The 20,838-nt window shown below is 43.7% G+C and overlaps 2 protein-coding genes across 2 annotated transcripts; both read left to right on the plus strand.

The window, feature by feature from the left end:
• The first annotated feature begins 741 nt into the window (after positions 1–741).
• On the plus strand, positions 742–5,674 carry LOC136429497 (uncharacterized). Its single transcript, XM_066419329.1, has 5 exons — positions 742–1,068; positions 1,752–1,907; positions 3,030–3,250; positions 4,176–4,289; positions 4,716–5,674. Exons 1-5 carry the CDS (start codon positions 852–854, stop codon positions 5,589–5,591), a joined length of 1,584 nt encoding a protein of 527 aa, XP_066275426.1. The 5' UTR covers positions 742–851; the 3' UTR covers positions 5,592–5,674.
• Positions 5,675–7,594: 1,920 nt separating this feature from the next.
• LOC136431265 (putative ammonium transporter 1) lies at positions 7,595–20,512 on the plus strand. Its single transcript, XM_066422590.1, has 12 exons — positions 7,595–7,899; positions 10,549–10,638; positions 11,330–11,563; positions 12,409–12,497; positions 13,633–13,788; positions 14,238–14,379; positions 14,907–14,998; positions 15,996–16,134; positions 17,135–17,226; positions 17,696–17,822; positions 18,595–18,768; positions 19,366–20,512. Exons 1-12 carry the CDS (start codon positions 7,806–7,808, stop codon positions 19,542–19,544), a joined length of 1,608 nt encoding a protein of 535 aa, XP_066278687.1. The 5' UTR covers positions 7,595–7,805; the 3' UTR covers positions 19,545–20,512.
• The last annotated feature ends 326 nt before the right edge of the window (positions 20,513–20,838 follow it).

A 20,838-nucleotide genomic window follows, 5' to 3' on the forward strand; every position in this document is an offset into this window, starting at 1 on the left:
TAAACACCTTTATCTTACTTACACATGTTGCAATATTGACAGTCCAATCATTTTACAATTAGATAAATTTGGGTGTTTTTGCATTAATTATGCATATTAGGAATTCATTTGCATAATTGGTATCTGTTGATGCTCCACTTTCCATAAACTACATACGTTACATGTATTTCAGTTTTATAATGGAAAACACTGCAAATATAGATTTTCCTCATTAGCTATGAAAATTAAGGCCCAATTAGCATAATTTGTGTATATCTCTATCTAAGCTACCTGCAAACTTAATATCATGGAAATCCGTTGTTCCCTTGTTAAGTTATTCTCCTTAGAAGATTTTCACAAAAACGCCCGTGCAGTTCCAGAAGAAGCTGCTAGGGGGCCCAAACCTACACCACTTCTTCATTACATCACACGCTATGTGCCACCAAAAAATCAAGACCACAGCACGTCCAGGTCAAAAGATACAAAAATTGAAGTTCTGCTGCAGTACCAAGGTCACATGCCAGGGGGCCCAAAATCGACCTTGAATTTCAGCTTCAAAACACCCGCCCACATACCAACTATCATCGTAATCCATCAAGAGGCTCTTGAGTTATGCTGACTGGAGTGGCGCGGAAACACAAACAGACAAACAAACAAACAGACAGACAGACAAACAGACACACCCAAAACTATATCTCCATTTTTCATGGAGATAAAAAGTGGGACACTTCGTACACGCGTCTTCCATTGCTTCCAAAAAAGAAGTCAAACCCAAAAAGCGTAGATTGTATTCCGTAGTAGTTTCTAGAATAGCCATGTGTTCTACTAGTCAACATTGTTAACTCACACTATCTGCACAGTATACCCTTGCTATGTATTGTTTCATGTTGCAATTAGCCCTCGGGCAAGAACTTGCAAATAAAATCATTATTATCAATACAGATGGCGGAGCTAGACTACGGCTTCTGCCGTCGGATGACGCCATGCTGGCGGCGATCACGACAGACGCGAGGGAAGTCGTGTCGCAGTTCGAGCTGACCGGAGTGGAGATCCGGGCCGCCTTCCACTCCTTCGTGTCCAATACAGAAGGTGACGTAGTGATTGTGAACTCGTGTTGGTTTGGAAAAAAGTACTGTCCTTCTCCAATGATTAGATTATGGACTCTTAAGCGGCAGAAAGGTTTGTGTGGAGAGTGGTGTAACTTTCAGTCCACTCTTGCTGGGTTGGGGCAAAGTAATACCCTTCTCCATAATGTTATCTACAAGCACAGGTCACGCACGATTATCATCTTCGCCAAGAAGGTTATATTCTAGGGTGTGTATCTTTGTCTGAGTGTTTGTGAACAGCATACTCGAGAGGTTGTGGATGGATCTTTATGATATTTGGTATGTTATTATGTTAGCATATTGAAGAAATACTAGATAGATTATGGTCTCCCTAGTGGCTTTTCATGGTACTGTAGTAGGAACCCCGATTTTGATATCTCGTGTTCTGAACATGCTGTGGCTACGATTTTCACTACATTCTGTTGACATGCGTCAGGACCAGGCTATACTGCAGTACATGTTAGTAATACGGCATATTCAGGGCTTAGGGACACGAACCTTTGAAGAAATTGTCTAGTCTATACACTGAAAGAAGAAATTTAAAAGAGGTTTGAGCATGAAATTCATCTGATTTTCACCCTTTGAGGAGAAAAATGAAAGATAGCTGATCCTAATGTATTGTTTCATCCTAACAGATTACATGTCACTTTTATCAATCGATCACAGGATGCACCTTTTTCACGAAGACGTGCGGGTACGACATCGACAGGTGTGTGTTCGGGCATTTCGTCGACTGTGACGCGAGCGAGGAATGTCGGCGGTGCCGAAGGACAGTAGGAACCTGCCAGTCGGAGTTACACAACTGCCGCCACTATCACTCAGGTACGGGTAGGAAAATGGCACCTAAAATTCAACACTTCCACTCTAGTCTGGTATCAATCCTATTTCGCTCGTCTGAACGTTTCCACGTATAAAGTGATTCTGGAGAGAAGCGTCTAAAGTAGCAAATGTAGCTACAATGGGATGGATTCCAGGCTAACCTATCTCGCCTATTATTATCATTTTTTTCAATCTTTATTGAGAAACCAACATTGCAAGCATGTCAGAGGATACATCTGAATTTCATTAGATTCTTACAATTTGATAGATACGTTAAAATGATATCAGTGGGTCAGATTAAAACTACATCACACAATTCATATTTAGGGACTTATATACAATTAAAAGTTTTCTATTAGACGGACACAGACGAGTAAAGCGTACATGGGCCTTAAGCCAGGCTTTGCAAGTCCCTCAGAGCCCTCACGATGAACGAGTCTCTGTGCCTTTTGGTCTTACTGAGTGGGAGGTTGTATTGGGTTTTCCTGTTCCTCAGATTGTATTAAGGCTTCTCTATAGGTGGAAGGAAGACATTACTGGGGTGGGAGACCTCATATGGGCACGTAGTGCACCAATCATTGAAGATGCTCGACCTTTTTTTCTCCACTCCGTCCCATGCTTCTCTCATGGTCTCCGGTCAGTTCATACTTTTCTATTGTATCTCCATCGTTTCTTTAGCAATGTATTGTCTTCCCGTCGTTTCCTTGACAACAACGCCTCCGGATATCAACGCAAACACACGGCAATATCGTAATCACACACAGTTTGGCGGTATGCAAAGGCCATTTCAAACATTCAGGACCTTCCCACGACCACTCCCCAACCAAGGTCGGCGCTGGGTTGGGAGTTGTCTGGGAATAGTCTGGAATCAATCCTATTTTACCCCCAGTTCGCTCCTCAGATCACATCCAAGCAAAATATAACTTTCACGACTTTCATTTTTCAACAATAGTTGGCTTGCGCAGATGTCGACGACAAAACTAATGGGCAACCTTGCCGACCAACTCCCAACCACAGGTGACCTTGCTCACGACTAACTCCCAACCATGGTCTGCAAAAGGTTGGGAGGCCGTAGTCGGCTATGTGTGATAGGGTCTAACGTTCCCTTGTTTTTTCCCTATGAAGATTCCAACGGCTACACCACGATAAACGTGCGCATGCGCCTGCGCCGTCGGCTGACTAGCTCCGTGCTGCGGGTGTTCGTGCCGTCTGCCGCGGTGGTCGTGACGTCATACCTGCAGCTGTGGATGCCGCTGCGCATGTCTGACGTAACGGGCAGGTTCACGCTGGGGGTCATCCCGTACCTGGCCATGATCCACCAGAGCAGCGGTGTGCGGATGCCGTGGGTAAGGGCGGCTTCGTCTGTTTGTCTGTATATGTATCTACTAGTATGTAGCCGGTATTACCGCCCTTCGGCGTCACACACCAGATTCGCAGGCACGCGGCGCGCAGCAGCTGGTTATATTACACCGACTGATCTGTCTGTCTGTCTGTCTGTCTGTTCGTTTGTTTGTTTGTTTGTTTTATAGGTTGCTGGAAAAACAGTAGAAATCAGCCAAATAGACGGAATACCTTTTTGCAAACTGTGCACCTCTTTTTTGCAATATTATTCTGTCTGTTTGGCCAATTTCTACTATTTTGCCAGCAACCTATGGAGTCTTGACAAAAGAGGTGCTGATACCTCTACAAGTTGTCACCCCTGACCTACTTTCAAACATTCGGTCTAACTTTTTGCTTGATAAACTTTTAAATATTTAATCTTATAAAGTTTCCTTTTGTAGAACTACTGGCCTAATCTGTACACTATGTAAATGAAGTTGAATTAACTTGGTATTGTAACAGAATTAAAGGGAAAATCGTTGTCACCGGACCCTTTGTAGTTATCTTGTTGCTCTTTGCCCTGACCCCTTGTTATCTCCATGAAAAATGGAGACATAGTTTTGGGTGTGTCTGTTTGTGTGTGTGTCTGTGTGTGTGTGTCTGTGTTTCCGCACTACCATAGTCAGCATAACTCAAGAACCTCTTGATGGATTACGATGATATTTGGTCTGTGGGCGGGTGTTGTGAAGCCAAAAGTCAAGGTCGATTTTGGGCCCCCTGGTATGTGACCTTGGTACTGCAGCAGAACTTCCGTTTTTCTATCTTTCGACCTTGACTATGGTCTTGTTGTTTGTGCTTCTGATGCTGCTGTTTCTGGTCCTGCTGCTGGAAGGGGGGGGGGGGGATTTCACTTGACTGACCATATATATTTCTTCTTTTGGTCCTTTACAGATCTCAGAAGCCCGAGCAGTGGACATCTGGTTCGGCGGGTGCCTGGCTGTCATCACGCTGATGTTGGCGGAGACAGCGCTGGTCCATTTCATCTACTCCCATCTCCTCAAGAAGGTAACCGTAGTTAATAGTGTATCATTGGTGCAAAGTGTATCCTTTATTGTGTTGGATGGCCCTATATACTAGACATTAAAGTCTTGTGATAATATATTATTTGGAAAGATGAACGGCCAGTTCCTATGTTGGTTACGCATATGAATCATTTTGATACGTTTCTTTTACGTTGCCATCTGTCTATTTTCTCTGTTTAATGATGACATGTTGCTGTTAGTTTGTAAGACGTCTTACAATGGTAACATGTATTTGGCGTACAAATAGTCAGAGCTGCCCAAGAAGTTAAGACCACTCCAGTGTCCAATCAAATCTGTCGACAAATGATCGCTATACACAGGATTCTCTATAATGCTTAATGTTACATCGGCAAGGTTGTCCTAATGTACAGTGTTGACTCTATTCCCATGACGTATTTTCCACAAACAGGAAGAGCAGAAAGTGCGGGACCGGCAGCTGAACCCCCCGATCCGGATCCCGCGTCCGGGGTACTCCACCACGCCTGCCCGCACCTTAGAGGAGCAGTTCGTCCACCCTCGGCCCGAGACCGTTCCCTTCGTCAGCGCCTTCGACAGGATCAGCCGGCCGTTCAAGATCCCCCGGCCGAAGCTGAAGAACCCGGGGAACGTCATGTGGCACCGCATGCGGGACGAGAAGTGGATCGTCATCCCTCGGCCCGCGGACGCCGACGTGGAGGACAGCGCGGAACCGGCGCCACCAGAGGACAAGGGGAACAAGAAGGCCAACAAGAAAGCTATCAAGAAGGCCAACAAGAAAGCCATCAAGAAAGCCGAGAAGGAGGCAATCAAGAGTGCCAAGAAGGAGTCCAAGAGGGAAGCTCAGCCATCTGATACCCAGCGTCCTGAGTCGATCCCGCTGCCGACGTTCGTCGGGGAGATGAACATCAGGCGTCGGCGGCAGGTCCTCCGCGGCCCCGACGACTGCCAGGTGCACCTCGGGTGGGAGCTGGCCGCGGGAGGAGGATGGAGGTCCGTGTACGGGACCGAGGAGGTGGCGGACGACATCGCCAAGACCTGCAAACCCATCCCCAGGGCCAAGCCCGTGATCGGCCGGCCGCGGCTGCACGGTGACAGCGACCCTACCAACCCCGTCATCACCGTTCCCGTACCCCCGGAGTTCACAGCGTACGCCTTCCCGTCCATCATCGACCCTAAGGAGGAGGCAGAGAGGCGGGAGAAGATTGAGGCTGTGACGGGAAGGATCGACAGGGTAGCCCGGGTTGTCTTTCCTGTGGTGTTTGTAGTTTTCTGTGTGGGATTTTTCATCTACTTTTATTTCAATTAGACCATACTATTTGCCTACAGGAGAGCGTGTTTTGATGCTCTCGGGATTTTGTGGATGACAGATTGTAATGTTTGTGACGTGAAGGATTGACAGAGTAGCCAAGACTTTATTTTGATTTATGTAATCTTAGTAGCTTTCTGTCTTGGCCTCTGGCTTTACTTTCATTACGACTATATCATGTCACTCAGACGTATGTTTTCATCATTTTGTGGAGGACAGTTTAAAATAACCTGTTTTATGTTCACGAAACAAAAAATATGTTGCATGTTGTAAATATCTGCCGATAACAGCTGGACAGCTGTATTATGTTCGGGTGTGTGATTTCAGACATCTGCGTTCCAATATATAAATACTTGGCAACAATGTTAACAAGACAGAGATCAGTGCTTAATAGTATGTAGAATTTGCTGTGATATACCATCACCTTATTAGTACCATTAGATTTGCTTGCTTCAGTTGATAGTGTTCGCGTATCTTATGTGTGGTCATACTTAGGACAATAAAGTTTTTCACCTGCTGGTTTGCCATCAACAAGAATGAAAAAAAAGAGACATGTCCAGACATGTCTAGGGGCAGCCCGGGTTCAAACTCGGGTCCCCTTGTTTGACAGTCGAATGTTCTATCCATATGCATTACGCCACACGATGCCACTAATGAAATATCTTGCTGTCGGTTGACTACATATGGAGTACTAGTATTGCATGTTTCGACTTTTTAGTACATTTGACTGGAAAATAGATGTGTAATGATGAATTAATACTGACTCCGTCTGCTGTAAATATCTGCCATATCAGATCTAACTGTCCCACGGTTACATATGGAGTACTGCATGTATGACTATTTTTGTGCTTTTGGCAAAATATATGGTTTATCATGATGGTTTGATAATAGCTCAGTCTAATAAAAGTATACAAAAATGCATCTGTTCACGTCGTTGAGACGTCATTGTGTTACTAGTAGCTTCTTTAGGTAAAATAGACTTTACTGATCCACGGTCACATAACACTAACAAACAAGCACCCACACAACCTAACTCATTCACTCACTCACTCACTCACTCACTCACTCACTCATTCTAACTACTCTCACCGTCACTCACTCACTCACTCATTCACCCACACTCACTCACTTGCACTCACAATCGCTCACTCTCATTCACTCACTCACTCACTCACTCATTCACTCACTCACTCACTCACACTCTTTCACTCGCCTAAGACGCCCATTCATTTGTTTACTCTCTATCTCTCTTATTCATTCATTCATACATTCATCCATTCGTTCCTTGACTCACTCATTTATAACCATTGATTCCTTCACTCACTCTGTCGGCCTCGCCCCAACCCTCTTTATGGCTGTGTTTCTCAAATTCTTCCTATCCCCCCGCATATAGAAAATCTGCACAAGTGAACGTGTTATACCAAGGAGGTTTTATATATAAAACCTCCTTGGTTATACACAGACAGCCGTTGTACATCTATCTAATACAAATTTTCATTCGTTAGGTATCCAGTTTAGAAGCCCACAACTTAAAGGAACGTTACAAAATGCGTACAAAAGCAAACCGGGGCGTGTACATCTGACTGTACATGTCTGCTCGAAGAAAAGTGGGGTCCACCGGGAGTATTTCTCATAATAACGGACTTCTTGTTACGGAAATGTTTATTGTCGAGCGCAGCGACCCTAAAGAAAGCCCATTGTCTACTAACTATACCATAATGCAGATACCGGTCGGACAGGGTACATGATTCACACCTGTGTAACATGGAATGGTCCACACACACACACACCTTTGTCACGTTTTAGCACAAACTGTCATTTTCACACTCAGATAGAATATGTACAGTGTAGTCCAGACATGGCTACGGATAGAAGAGTCTTTTAACATGTTATTGCAACACCCTTTTTGAACCGTCTTTTAAAATTACCATTGCTGTAAACGACTTTAAAAAAAATGTTCACCCGTTTCCTTCTCCCAGTGGGCTAACCCAATCATAAATTTGCATGACAAACGAGCAGGTAGGCATTGTTTTGCCTGAAGGTTTGGGTGGTGGTTTACTAGTCCACGGCGTAAATCAGTGCGGAAAATTGTTTCCGAACGCCACGCAGTTTAGTTTACAGTTACTGTAGTACTAACACTAGTCGTCACACACCACACCTTGTTCTCACGGAAGTGTCTATGCGTGCCTGAGACACAACCAGAGGCAACACAAGATGGCGGCAAATCTTACGACGGTGCAGGCGCTAGCCGTGCTTCAGAAGAACTCCGACCAACTGTTTCTAGTTGTGACAGGACTATTCGTCTTCTGTAAGTACCTGTTTTATACCTCCAAATCTGGGATCAGATCCTAACGCTAGTGCTACGTTCGCATGTAATTCATAACCTGCTACTTTATATTAGGGGTCTATGCTAGTGTCCCTAATGTTACTCTAGATCAATCTATATAATCGTATAGGGACTACCAAGGGGGATGGGCACTGGAAGAAGAGGGGTCTGTACAGTACATTGTATGGCCCATATGGCGCCATGGGTCACACCTTGTCTGACAGGTCTTTTAATTAGATCATGATGGCTTGAGGTAAGCTTGAGGTAAGCTTGAGGTACCTTCTACATGTACTGTGCAGTTCTCAACCTTGTTGGTCGTACTTAAGTCGCAAAGGTTCTCTGGCTCCTTTTTCCGAGACGAGTGAAAGTACAATAATGTTTGAGAGTATTTGTGACTTTCTAAGACATGGTTGAATCCAGTAAAGTCACAGTTTTCCGGGCACACCCTAACCCTGAACCTATTTTCAGCCAATTTTTTCTTCTAGCGCTCAAAAAGAAGTGACAGTTTTCAATCATTCCGGTTAGAAGGGAAATTGTGGTTCTGATTAAAGGTTTACTGACAGAAGTTGTTGTTGCAGGCTTTGTTTAGATTTACGAACTGCACAATTACAGCTGAAGTAAAACAACATATTATTAAATTGTTTACCTAACCACTATGAATGTGTCAGAGTCTGTATAGACTGACTGACTATATATATACCCAACCACATATAGCAAATTCTGCACAAAGGGAAGGCCCGAATGAAATAAAAGGACGATAGATTTGTCAAGCTTCCGACGCGTTAACAATGCCCATTTATACTTGTCTCTGCATATTTTGAATTTTGACGTGCTCACACGAGGTCATTAGGGCAACGCCCATTTGTACTTTGTATCCGCATATTTTGGATTTTTCATTACCAACGTCAGCCCGACAATTCTGATGTTGCTTTGCAAGAACAAAAGAAGTGGATCTTAGATTTGTCTGCTCTTAAATATACTGTTTATTTTGCACTATATATACGTTTCCTGTACAGTGAGTGTATGCACGTTCCAAACAGTGAGTCGCTTATTATGATATGGAAATCCATTTTACTCTCAGAAGCGCAACGCAGATTGTGGACAGTACGTAACGTCATCGATAGTTCGGATCATAACAGAAATTATCCTACAGAGATCTGCATATACCCCCCCCCCCCCCGACACTGATCGCATTGTCTTTGTGCACTGGGATGACCTCTCCCCATAGACCTGTTCAACTGGGTCTATACCCCAGTAACAGACTGTACAGTCGGTGTGACACCTGTCATTATGTTCACACGCGATATCGGGGAAAGAACCCCCCGGGGCAACACGTGCTCAAGGCCAGGCCGTTATTAGACATCGCTTGTATCATATTATTTAGTCTTTGTTCTGATCTTTAACGTACGTTCCTTTAACCTCACGAACCGTTCGGAACCCTAATTACACAGTACATTGTTGATGGTACCGGTACAGAGGTTTAGGTACAGGTCCGGACCTGTACTTGTACCTGATCAATTCGAAAAAAAAAATTAACATGTGTTTTTCTGAACTTCTTCAATAATGACAGAAACATAAATAAACTGTTAACAAATTGTCAGTATCTTTATTCAAAGAACATATTTATTAGGTATGTTTCCTACCGGCAATCCTCTTGACCTTGCTATCAAAACTCCCGGCCTGCCTGAATGTTGCATTTAAATAACGCTATTTCAAGGTGTCTCTTTGGTCACGTTTGGTGTTGTATGAGGCCATGAGGTTAGGAGATCAGTCACAAAATCAGCATAAACTTGATGTAAATTTATATCGGTACAGTACCGGTACTTCATGATCCGGTATTTTGGACCAGTTCCTAATCAGTTTTTACGGTACAGTACCGGTACACAGTACCGATACGCAGCACTACTCTGTTCATATAAGGATTCGCGAATCTGGATTCGCCCAGGCACGGAACAGTTCGCTAGGTTCGAGGTCTGTGATAATACAAAAGAGGCAATATGCAAATTCTATTAGTGATATTAGAGTTTGAAGAAAGAAGTACTAAGTGGATTAGTGTTTGGGGCAGATCTATAGATATCTAGAACAAATGGTCAACCGTGATTCATAGAAGTGTGCGATACGTTAACCAAACCTGACAAGCACATGAATCCACGGTTAAAACTAGCCGGGCTGGAATCGTGCCAGCACCACCTGACCTGCCGTTATCTATTGTTCTCAAACAAAGGTCACATGTAGACAGGTGTATATGGTGGTATCGTCTGCTGCGGGACACTGTCTACGTATCGTGCGCAGTCCAGTGGTTAGCGCTCTTGCCTCTGGACCAAATGGTTGGGAGTTCGAATCCCATCCTATGTATTTTGCCATGTTTTGTATGATACACAATGTATGAAGAGGAAACGCCAAAAATAGTTACTCAAGCAACTGGATAAAATTTTGAAACAGTCAGACGTTTCAAACAGCATCCGTTGACTGACTGTTTCAAAATTTTATCCAGTTACTTTTTGAGTAACTATTTTTGGGGTATCTTACTACCTGGATGTCTAACCTTCATCAACGTATGAAGTGGAAAATAGTTTTGAGAACGAAAACCACCTCTATGATTGTACTTATGCCATGTGTGTTCGGTTGTAGTTATGCAGGCTGGATTCGGGTTTCGAGAAGCCGGATCGGTCAGGAGTAAAAACACCACCAACATCCTCGTCAGGACCATGCTCAATGTCTGTAAGTCACAACCACAACCCGCTTCCACATCTATCTACTTGTCTGTATAACTAATTTGGGGTAAAGATTAATGTGCATATAGATTTAAGAGACTTTTAACATCGCCCAGTGTACACACGCCCAGTGTACACAATGATCTATAGTGGCAACATATTCTACAACAAAGTGCTTTACACTAATAACATTCATATTTTGTTGGCACATTCGTTGTTTCGAAGTAAACAAAAATCAAAACAAAAACTTGCTAACATATTCAAATTAGCTTTAACCAAGGTTTCTACTCAGATCGTTAGACATTAGATTGCAGGTTAGGAAGGGGTATGGTGTTATAAAAAGCACTATCTCTCAGTTAGACCAAACCAACGTATAGCATTGTGAACATCTTATCTATTTCCAAATCAATGGACAGACAGAAAGCCAAAATCAAAGAACCCACAAATTATTCTAAAAAGTGGAACTTTTCGTCTTCCTCTGCTTCCAAAAAAGAAACCAAACCCAACTTGTCTAGATGCAGCCACAACAAGTATTTGAGTAGTCTCTTGTTCAATAATGTCAATCATCAATGTGCATTGTTTAATGTTAATGTGTATATGTGTTTCTACCATGCACTTGCAGTCAGCCTTCGGGCATGAACTTGCAAATAAACGTATCTATACAGACTAAACTATTGCATCTCCACTGTTTGCTTCAGTCATATCGGGCATCGCCTACTGGGCTATCGGCTACGCCTTCGCTTACGGGACCCCCAGCAATTTCTTCCTCGGCCACAGCAACTTCTTCCTCAGCCTGCCTGTAGTTGACGTGACGCACGCTAGGTGGTTCTTCCAGTTCACCCTGGCGGCCACCTGCGTGTCCATCGTGTCGGGAGCGCTGTCCGAGAGGGTCGAGTTCGCCGCCTGTCTGGTGTACGCCATGCTCATAGCCGGTAGGTGGCGCTTATGAGTGGTGTTTTCGTCGCGATGGTTGGAAGGGTTCTTGCACAATTAGGATCATTGGGGATAGCAAACGTAAGCGCGCAATAGTATCTATGCAAAAATTGCAACCGGTGTCATGGGTGTATAGAGGTACGCACCACGCACAGAAAGTGCATTTGCCTGATATATGATGATGATTCTTATTTGCACAACAATCGCAGCGGTGACAATGTATGGCAATGTACATATAGCATAATTAACAATATAGGTGTATCATTCCACTATTCTAATCACTACTTACATCAAATATAATCTACAGTGATAACTAAACGGAACTATTTTAGATATCACATTGCATATTTCTAGGCTACTTTGCGACTTTTAAGTTAAAACGTTCGTCAAATCTCATTTAGGAATAGTACAGATTCTGTTTCGTATAGCGTTATGAGTGTATTGGCCTATGTGGATAGATAAGGAATCTGGACAAGATAAAATATATCGACATATTCGTGGACATACTACGAGAAGTGTAGGAGTGACCCAATGTGCTAGGCTGAATATGCGAGCCGCATAGCGAAGTAGCATTGCATTATCAGCTATGAAAAGAGTATCACGCTTCGTCTAAATTGCAAGCATTGCTTTTCGAGTTCAACTGAATATGACGATATTTAATATTAAGAAGAGGTATCGTCAAACTTTCGAGATTATTATTATAATCTTTTTTTTTGTCTGCTTTATATCTCTAAATACACCGTTTTTAAAAATGGCGAGTTTATATTACTCCGCGAGTTTAGGTGAACCACCCTTATATAATGCGCATATACTGATGTTTGCTTGTTTTCTCCTTTGTGTATAGGATTCCTGTACCCGGTGGTGAGCCACTGGGCGTGGGATCCCACCGGCTGGCTGCGGACCGGGGCAGGGGACGCCGGCCTGGTCTTCCCGGTAAGATACAGCCGTCTGCGCACCTTCAAGTTTCGTTTTGGCAGTTCGATTCGGGGGCTTTGCATTACAACAGATTCAGTCTTCCTGTCTGGCTATGGTGAAAGACTTTGAAAATACGACATTCTTTTCTGATTTAGGCCGATGAAACTTCAAATATGATTGATCGATTGCAGTACATGTATCAGATGATATGAAAATAGATATTACATATTGCTTCACAAACATTAACATACAACATGTCTCCATATTAAAGTTTTTTCTTTTGCTTTGTGTTCAGCACTATTGGTATACTGTAAATGCAGAAATGTTCGCGGTGGTCACGGCGACCGTTTCACCGCGAACTTAAAGCCACCGCAAACATTTGTGTCCAATACTGTAGCAGTATGTAACTATAGTGCTGCCTCGAACATAAAACCATCGCGAACACTTAATATTCGTCTTAGCGCGAAATAAAAACCTCGCGAACTTAAATGCTTTTACAGTAGTCTTCGGCGGTTATCACAAAGCAGACATATAATTACCAACTTCAATAATGTTTGGTACCATGTATAGTAATTGAGTACCTACCATGCATACGGTTCATGAGTAACATACTAGTAACCTCAAATGCAGACAGTCATAAACGTTTGTTTTATGTCCGTCAGTCAGAATTTTTTGCACAGCTAGTCAAGGAGGTTATATAGTCTATATATGTTAACGTCCTTGATCTAGTCTAACTAAATAGCGAGTCTGGCAGCTCTTCCACTGATTAGGCCCCTACAAGCTCTCGGGCGAAGGCCAAATCAGCACCTGATAGCGAGAGATTGTGAAGCGGTCCCCAGAAAGTACGAAATGGAACGAAATGGACGAAATGGAACGAACTAAAACAACATATGTAACATTATGAAATGAAACACCAGTAGATAGCGAAATATAAGGAGTAGACCGGAACAGGAAGCATTTTAAATACAGAAGTGAGTGGTAAATACATGATATAACGTGTTTTATTTCTTGAATCTAATTAGTATGTGTTAATATCAAATACAACGTTTTTGCCGCGTTTGTGTGGCTAGATTTTTCCCTGAAAATGGGGGTGCCGCGTGCAAAGAGACCTGCCGCTCTTCTTTGTGTTTACCAACGTTCACTTTTATTCCAGAACTTTTCCAGGCGGCTGTTCCAGGACTTTGCGGGAAGCGGTGTAGTTCACATGACAGGGGGCGCTATTGCACTGGTGGGCGCCATCATGGTCGGGCGGCGGATCGGAAGGTTTGAGGGGCGGAGGGCAGTCAGAATCCCCGAGCACAACGTGCCGGTAAGGAAACGAACACTTCTGCGCAAAATTTCCTGTCATGAATGTTTGTATGCTTGTTTCTCTGTCCATGACATGATACAAACTGTAGATCATACCATAAAAGTTTGGGCACCCCAAAACCGTTATCTGTTATCTAGCTCCAAGAATTATGTGAATTGAGAATCGGTATCGTTTTCTTTAATCGTCTCTGATGTGAATTAGGGTTTTACCATGATCAATACTGACCGACGGGGGCCGGAATTGCAGTCACATTCTTTCCTAAGTACCATGTATGCAGTATGTGGTGAATTTATTCTGTTGTTAAAAGCGACCTGAAAACGCAAGCTCGTTATAACCCGTGAAAGTGGAGTATGAATACAATAAAGCAAGTTCAGTGGTCCTTCAGAATTCTGGAGTTACTGCAGGATGGTGAAACTTAAGAAATGATTTCTTGTCGTGCTATTTTCCAGCTGGTGTCGCTTGGGACCTTCATGATGTTCCTGGGACTGCTGGCCTTTAACGTGGGCGCACAGGGCGCTATCTCCCGGTCAGGGGACGGGGAGGCCGTGTCTGTCATCACTGTCAACACCGTCATCTCAGCTTCCATGGGAGGTACGTCATATTTATCATAACCCTATACATGTATAACCGTTAAACGTGTATAACCGATATCTTCCTGTCCGAGAAGGCCGTGTCTGTTATTACAGCCAAGGCCACCGTCATCAAAGCCATTATGGAATACCTTAGTGTTGGACGAAAATTTATGCATTGTATTACTATCATGGAAGGTGTACGTCGTAAACTCACGCCAAAACATATTTCGTCAGTTGTGTAAGATGGAGCTCTTAGAGTGCTCTCTGGAGACAATGTATCGCTACAAAGACGTTCTATACGCAGACTAGACGAAGATGACCTGGAAAAAAAAAGCTAAGATCTTGTAACGCACACTTCCTGAACCTCTGCCTTTTTCCTGTCCGTCCGCCTTCTGGCCCTTTCTTCAGTATGATTCGACCTCTCCTGTGAAATTTGCGTAGAGCAAAAAATCTAGCGAGATCCTGAGCACGGATTTATGGTTTTTACATGATATCTAGACGATTTTATTCATTCCCAATAAATACTCTACACGTGTTGATGTCCAGGACTCGTCGCCATGTTGTTGAAGCGGGTTGGCATCCTGGGTAAACCCAACTGGACCTATCTGACCGCCGCTAACGGGGCTCTCACCGGCATGGTCAGTAACTCTACTCTCAGAACTATTTACTGCCTAACAACAGTGTACTACTGTTTTACACTGCAGATATCCAATGGCTGTCACACATAGCCCGAGTATCGTCCTGTTTAGTTCCAGGCTTTTTGTACCTTTTTCTTGTTTGGTGAAGGTACAACCTGGAACTAAACAGGATGACACTCAGGCTATATCACACAGTGAAGTTGAATGCAATTTTTGTATATCACTGAGAACAAAGACTATGTGTTAGGAGCACGTAGAATACTTCAGATAGCTCAATGGCAGTGAACTTCTCATTTGCATCGCTGTCATCTTGCAATCATTCCTAGGACTAGAGAAATGGGCAAGAGAGAAACAGCCATGTTCCAAAAACATATAAGCGACCCTGTTAAACTCCACAGTGTCAAAACAGCACAAGTCAATTGCAAGAACTAATCAGAGTGAATAGGTGTTTGACGTGCACGCTTGGCGCTCTGCAAATAAGACCTCCTGTACTGAATTTGTTTCGGAGAATGCCTCAAAAGCATATGGAGCAGTCACAGTTTCAGTCTCTAACGATAGTTGATTTGATTGACTGGCCATGGTGTCCATCGCTGCGGGGTGTGGCGTGGTGTAAATATGAGAAGCCCTTAGGCCTTGTGATCGGATCGGAACGGACGTGTGTTTGGTTTGATGGACATATGTCCATCGCTACGGGGAGTGACGTGTGTTTGTTTTGATTGACAGGTGTCCATCACTGCGGGGTTTACATCTGGGGTGCGCTGGTGATCGGGACTTACGTCTGTTTGATTCGATTTGATTGACAGGTGTCCATCGGTGCTGGATGTGACGAGGTGTACAGCTGGAGTGCCCTTGTGATCGGGACTGACGAATGTTTGGTTTGATTTGATATGATTGACAGGTGTCCATCGCTGCGGGGTGTAACGAGGTGTACACCTGGGGTGCGCTGGTGATCAGGACGGTTGCGGGACTGACGTACTGTGTTTGGTTTGATTGACAGGTGTCCATCGCTGCGGGGTGTAACGAGGTGTACACCTGGGGTGCGCTGGTGATCGGGACCGTTGCCGGACTGACGTACTGTATATGGAGCCGGCTGCTGCAGGCCCTCAGGATAGACGACCCCGTGGACACCATCGCAGGTAACGACTCAATGTTCAGTAAAAATTGGGAGGGCAGTATGGGTAGGGTGGAGTGCAAAGCAAATATATCGTGCGACATATATGGTCAGATGATAAGTTGCCGCGAAACAATTTTGTACTGGCATAAGTTGACTGATTGACAATGTGATAATTAATAAGTTCATGATTAAAGAATTGTTTGTGACTCACCTATTGGAGGGAATAACAGGTTACTAATAGACTCTTTTGTAGTGTGTATGCTTGACAAAGACACTGACTTATAAAATATCACTGATGACTAAAGAGATATGTCTATCAACATATGTGAACATCGTAATTCAGATTTCATATAAAATGCGCTAATAGACATTTTTCTTCCATCCATCCATTTATCCATCCATCCATCCATCCATTTATCCATCCATCCATCCATCCATTTATCCATCCATCCATCCATCCATCCATCCATCCATCCATTTTTCCATCCAACCATCCATCCAACCATCCATCCAACCATCCATCCGTCCGTCCATCCATCCATCCATCCATCCATCCATCCATCCATCCATCCATCCATCCATCCATCCATCCATCCATCCAACCATCCATCCATCCGTCCGTCCGTCCGTCCGTCCATCCATCCATCCATCCAACCAACCATCCATCCATCCATCCATTTATCCATTTATCCATTTATCCATCCATCCATCCATCCGTCCGTCCATCCATCCATCCATCCATCCAACCATCCGTCCATCCATCCATCCATCCATCCATCCGTCCGTCCGTCCGTCCATCCATCCATCCATCCAACCATCCATCCATCCATCCATCCATCCATCCATTTATCCATTTATCCATCCATCCATCCATCCGTCCATCCATCCATCCATCCATCCATCCATCCATCCATCCATCCATCCATCCATCCATCCATCCATCCATCCATCCATCCAACCATCCATCCATCCATCCAACCGTGCGCCCGTCCGTCCGCCCGTCCGTCCATTCATCACTCCAGTGCACCTCGGTGGCGGTTTCTGGGGCCTGGTGGCGGCCCCCATCCTGTCACGGAATGGTATCATCCAGGAGGTCAGCACCATGAACCTCAAGGTGAGATTAGATAGATCTGTATAAGGAACATCTACAGAATGTCATCGACTATCCAGCCGGCCATCACCTAACTAAAGCGCGATTCAATCTAGATTCGATGGACGACATTCAGGAATGCATCGATGTTAAGGTGTTTCTATAGAAATTATTTTGGGATGTTTCCGAGAAGACATGTGACAACGCACTCGATAGCATTATGTTGGTGCAAGTTAAACACTCTTTATACGTGCTTTTTGACTTAGAGGTAAATCGTCTGCATTTAAGCAAAATGCATCACGGTTGTCACAAGTGTACTGTCGGTCGAAAATAAGCTTGATTAGTAGTAATAGGAAAACAACCCCGCATCTGTGATGATTCGCATGTTTGTTTGGTTGGTTTGAATCATGGAATTCCTCGAAATCTTAACCTAATCTACACCTTCGTGATTGAAGACTTGTAGTTCTCATCCTAAATTTGTGGTCTCTCACAGCTGTTCGGTTGGAACCTTGCCGGGGCCGTGGCCATCTTCGGCTGGGGCGTCGTCACGGCTGTCGTCATCTTCGGCATCATGAAGTGTTTCGGCGCGCTGCGGGTGGACGGGGAGGTGGAGATGCAAGGTGAGGAAGAAAAGCCACTTTGAAGGATGGGGGGGGGGGGGTAGAATGATCGATTCTGTATGTAACTTTTCTGATAACTATTCATCGTGTAATTGACTTGTAAGGTTAGTAGAGAACAAAGTCTGTCAAAACCAGCACTACCTGGAGTTACTTTCATTTCATCGCTATACTGACATACTGATGATATGACGCACAGGAGGTTCTTCTTCTGATAGTTTTGAATAGTTAAATTCCAAGTGATTGAATCAAAATCAATAACCTGACATTAAACCTGCGACTCTTTGTCAGCATCAGTGCATGTTGTGGTTTTAAACATCTATGATCATCGATTACATCAGAATGAAATAGTATATCTTTGATATTCAAATTTGGACATATTTGGCAATGTTAACGGTCAGATACACCAAAGTCACTGCTGGGTCCATAGCAGGCATTCACATTTATTTGACAAAATATCAAAATATAAGTCAGAATACTCTAGGTTAAATCCCCAGCATGACGATCCGCAGTGATAATGTCCCAGATGGCTAGACATCCATAGTAGGCATCTACATTCAATTTGTTTCATCAGATATAAAGCCAGATCGCTCTAGTTTAGATCCCTAGCATGACGTTACGTGGTGATAATGTCCCACAGGGTTAGACATCTATAGATAGCAGGCATCTACATTCAATTTGATTCACAAAGTATTAAGCAAAAATGCTCTTAGATACTAGATTAGATTAGTTTACATCCCCATCATGACGTTTACGCAATGATAATGTCCCCCAGGGTTAGACATCCCTAAGCATGACGAGCCGGCCTACCCCCAGGACGGGTACGGTCACGGGTGGCGTCAGGGGTCCGACAGGAAGTACGCAGGCGTCAACAACGACGGGTACGTCACTTCCCCCGGACAAGACGGTTTCGTCACATCCGCCGTGCCTCTCAGCAAAATAGCAGTTCGTGAGTATATTATTTCTCTACGGGTTATTGGAATTAGCTGTCGGGTCCGATTGGCGGAAACAAGTGTCCGGTCCGATTTCGGGGTGGAAAAAGCTGACTATTTCCGTGTGTGGTTGCGCCCCCTAACAGAAATTAAGAAAAGTGCAAGAAGTCTGGCGTGTTACCGTATGTCATGGCGTGAAGCACGCTCATTGGTTACAAGCATGCATACTTTTTATTTTATTTTGTGGATAGTGATAAGTAAGATGATTCATAGACATTTTTGTTGGGAAAGTAAGACACTTGGAATACCGCTGGCTGACGCATATACATGTACCTGTTCACGTTAGAGGAATTCACTGAAGTTGATACTAGCTGGACAATTTCTATGAAGTTCTATGAAGATTTGCAACAAGATTCACTGACATAATCTCTTTGATCCGTTGCCCACGACTACTAAAATCGACATTGTTTTAAATGATACATTATAAGTTAAAAACAACAACTTCGATTTCTATACAGAACTCAATGTGAATGTTGGAAAGAATGTACACATACTTTAGATGGATACAAATATCCAGAAAATGCAGTTAAATGTCAACTCCTCTTTCCTTCCAGCGGAGAAGCCACGCGGGGCGGCCCCGCTGGCCCCGGTCATTTATGACGACGTTCCCTACATCCGGGAGATGCAGGTGTCTGGACGGGCACCACGTGACCTGCGCGACCCACGCGACATGGTGCTATCACGTGACCCACGTGACAGTGCCACTTACTACGTAAACCAGCCGTACTTCTAGCCATTTGCATCTACCGGAAGTAACTTAAAGGTCATTATGGCCTACCCTGGGTGCCATCATAGTACGATGGAAAGCCAGCGATTACTGAAACCTAGGCTAATTATGATCGTCTAGTGGTAAGTGTTAAAGACTGATCTTTAAAAAAAGTTTTCTATAAGTCCTAACCTATGTAGTGTCCACATTATTAGTGTATGTTGGTGGCCATATGCCTACTAATACTCTCAAAGTAGCTTTTTATGGCGTTTTTCTATTGTTTCATATTTTTATATACACCCAAAAACGAATGGGAATTTGTATGTTAAGTCTACTGAATATTGGACGCAATATTATTGTACATTCAGGTCAAGATCGTATGTAGAGGCTGAGTATTTCTATCGTCGACAAAAGTTGACGTGTCCATGGACTAAAAACTAATACCTGGAAACAACCATCTACCTTGACGTATTGGAAAACTCCAGAGTACGATGTATCTTAAGCTAGCTTGAGTGAAACGAGCAAGGGCCGATTTTCAATACCTGACACCGTAGTTGACAATTCCTTAGCCTCTACCAGGCTCCGCGGATGGCTGGAAAAATAGTAGAAATTGGCCAAATAGAGTGAATAGTATGCTAAGGGTATAGTCTACTACGGAGAGAGGGTACCACTATAGCAAACTAACTCCTCTTTCATGTTTTTCTGTCTATTTGGTCAATTTCTACTCTTTCTAGCCGCCTCTGGAGCCTGGTAGAAGCTAGCAATTCCTTGCCGCGTTACGAAGTTTATAATGCTTCTCCAAAGTTAATGACAACAAGATATACTATTATATATTTGAGACCATAGATGATGGAATGTATTCTAATCTTGTCAAAGAGCAAATTTAGTACAGCAAGACATGATTATCACGTGTACCGGACGTCCTTATATACGGTATCAGTGGGTTAAGAACTTTGTAACTTAGTTGTTTATATTAAAAATCGTTTTGTTGGAAACGCCGTTGTATGTGTATTTTTCCGAAGTAGTAGTTAGGCCCAATTTGCACTTGTTCTTTTAACTGTAGTACTACACTTCGTAATCTACTTCTGTAGTAGACTACAGTTTTGTTCTGGGTGTTACAAAAAATGAAGCGTAGTCTACTACAGAACTGTCAGAAGTCTACACCATGCGATCAATGTACTACACTTCGGACGAGGGTTTGCGAGGCTTCCCGTCCGTTAGTGTAAAGCGGGCGCCAATCTGAAGTCTACTAGAGAAGTAGACTACGATGTGTAGCTAATAGTACTACAAGCTCAAAGAACAAGTGTAAATTGGGCCTTAG

The sequence above is a fragment of the Branchiostoma lanceolatum genome, chromosome 3 (genome assembly GCF_035083965.1).
Source record: "Branchiostoma lanceolatum isolate klBraLanc5 chromosome 3, klBraLanc5.hap2, whole genome shotgun sequence".
Classification (NCBI taxonomy): domain Eukaryota; kingdom Metazoa; phylum Chordata; class Leptocardii; order Amphioxiformes; family Branchiostomatidae; genus Branchiostoma; species Branchiostoma lanceolatum.

Bases quoted from the DNA above. Each gene is read 5' to 3' on its own strand.
- LOC136429497 (XM_066419329.1), top strand. From the start codon at position 852: ATGTATTGTTTCATGTTGCAATTAGCCCTCGGGCAAGAACTTGCAAAT. The intron at 1,069-1,751 runs GTGACGTAGTGA...AATCGATCACAG, and splicing joins CTTCGTGTCCAATACAGAAG to GATGCACCTTTTTCACGAAG. The intron at 3,251-4,175 runs GTAAGGGCGGCT...GGTCCTTTACAG, and splicing joins GCGGTGTGCGGATGCCGTGG to ATCTCAGAAGCCCGAGCAGT.
- LOC136431265 (XM_066422590.1), top strand. From the start codon at position 7,806: ATGGCGGCAAATCTTACGACGGTGCAGGCGCTAGCCGTGCTTCAGAAG. The intron at 7,900-10,548 runs GTAAGTACCTGT...GTTCGGTTGTAG, and splicing joins GACAGGACTATTCGTCTTCT to TTATGCAGGCTGGATTCGGG. The intron at 14,380-14,906 runs GTACGTCATATT...GTTGATGTCCAG, and splicing joins CATCTCAGCTTCCATGGGAG to GACTCGTCGCCATGTTGTTG.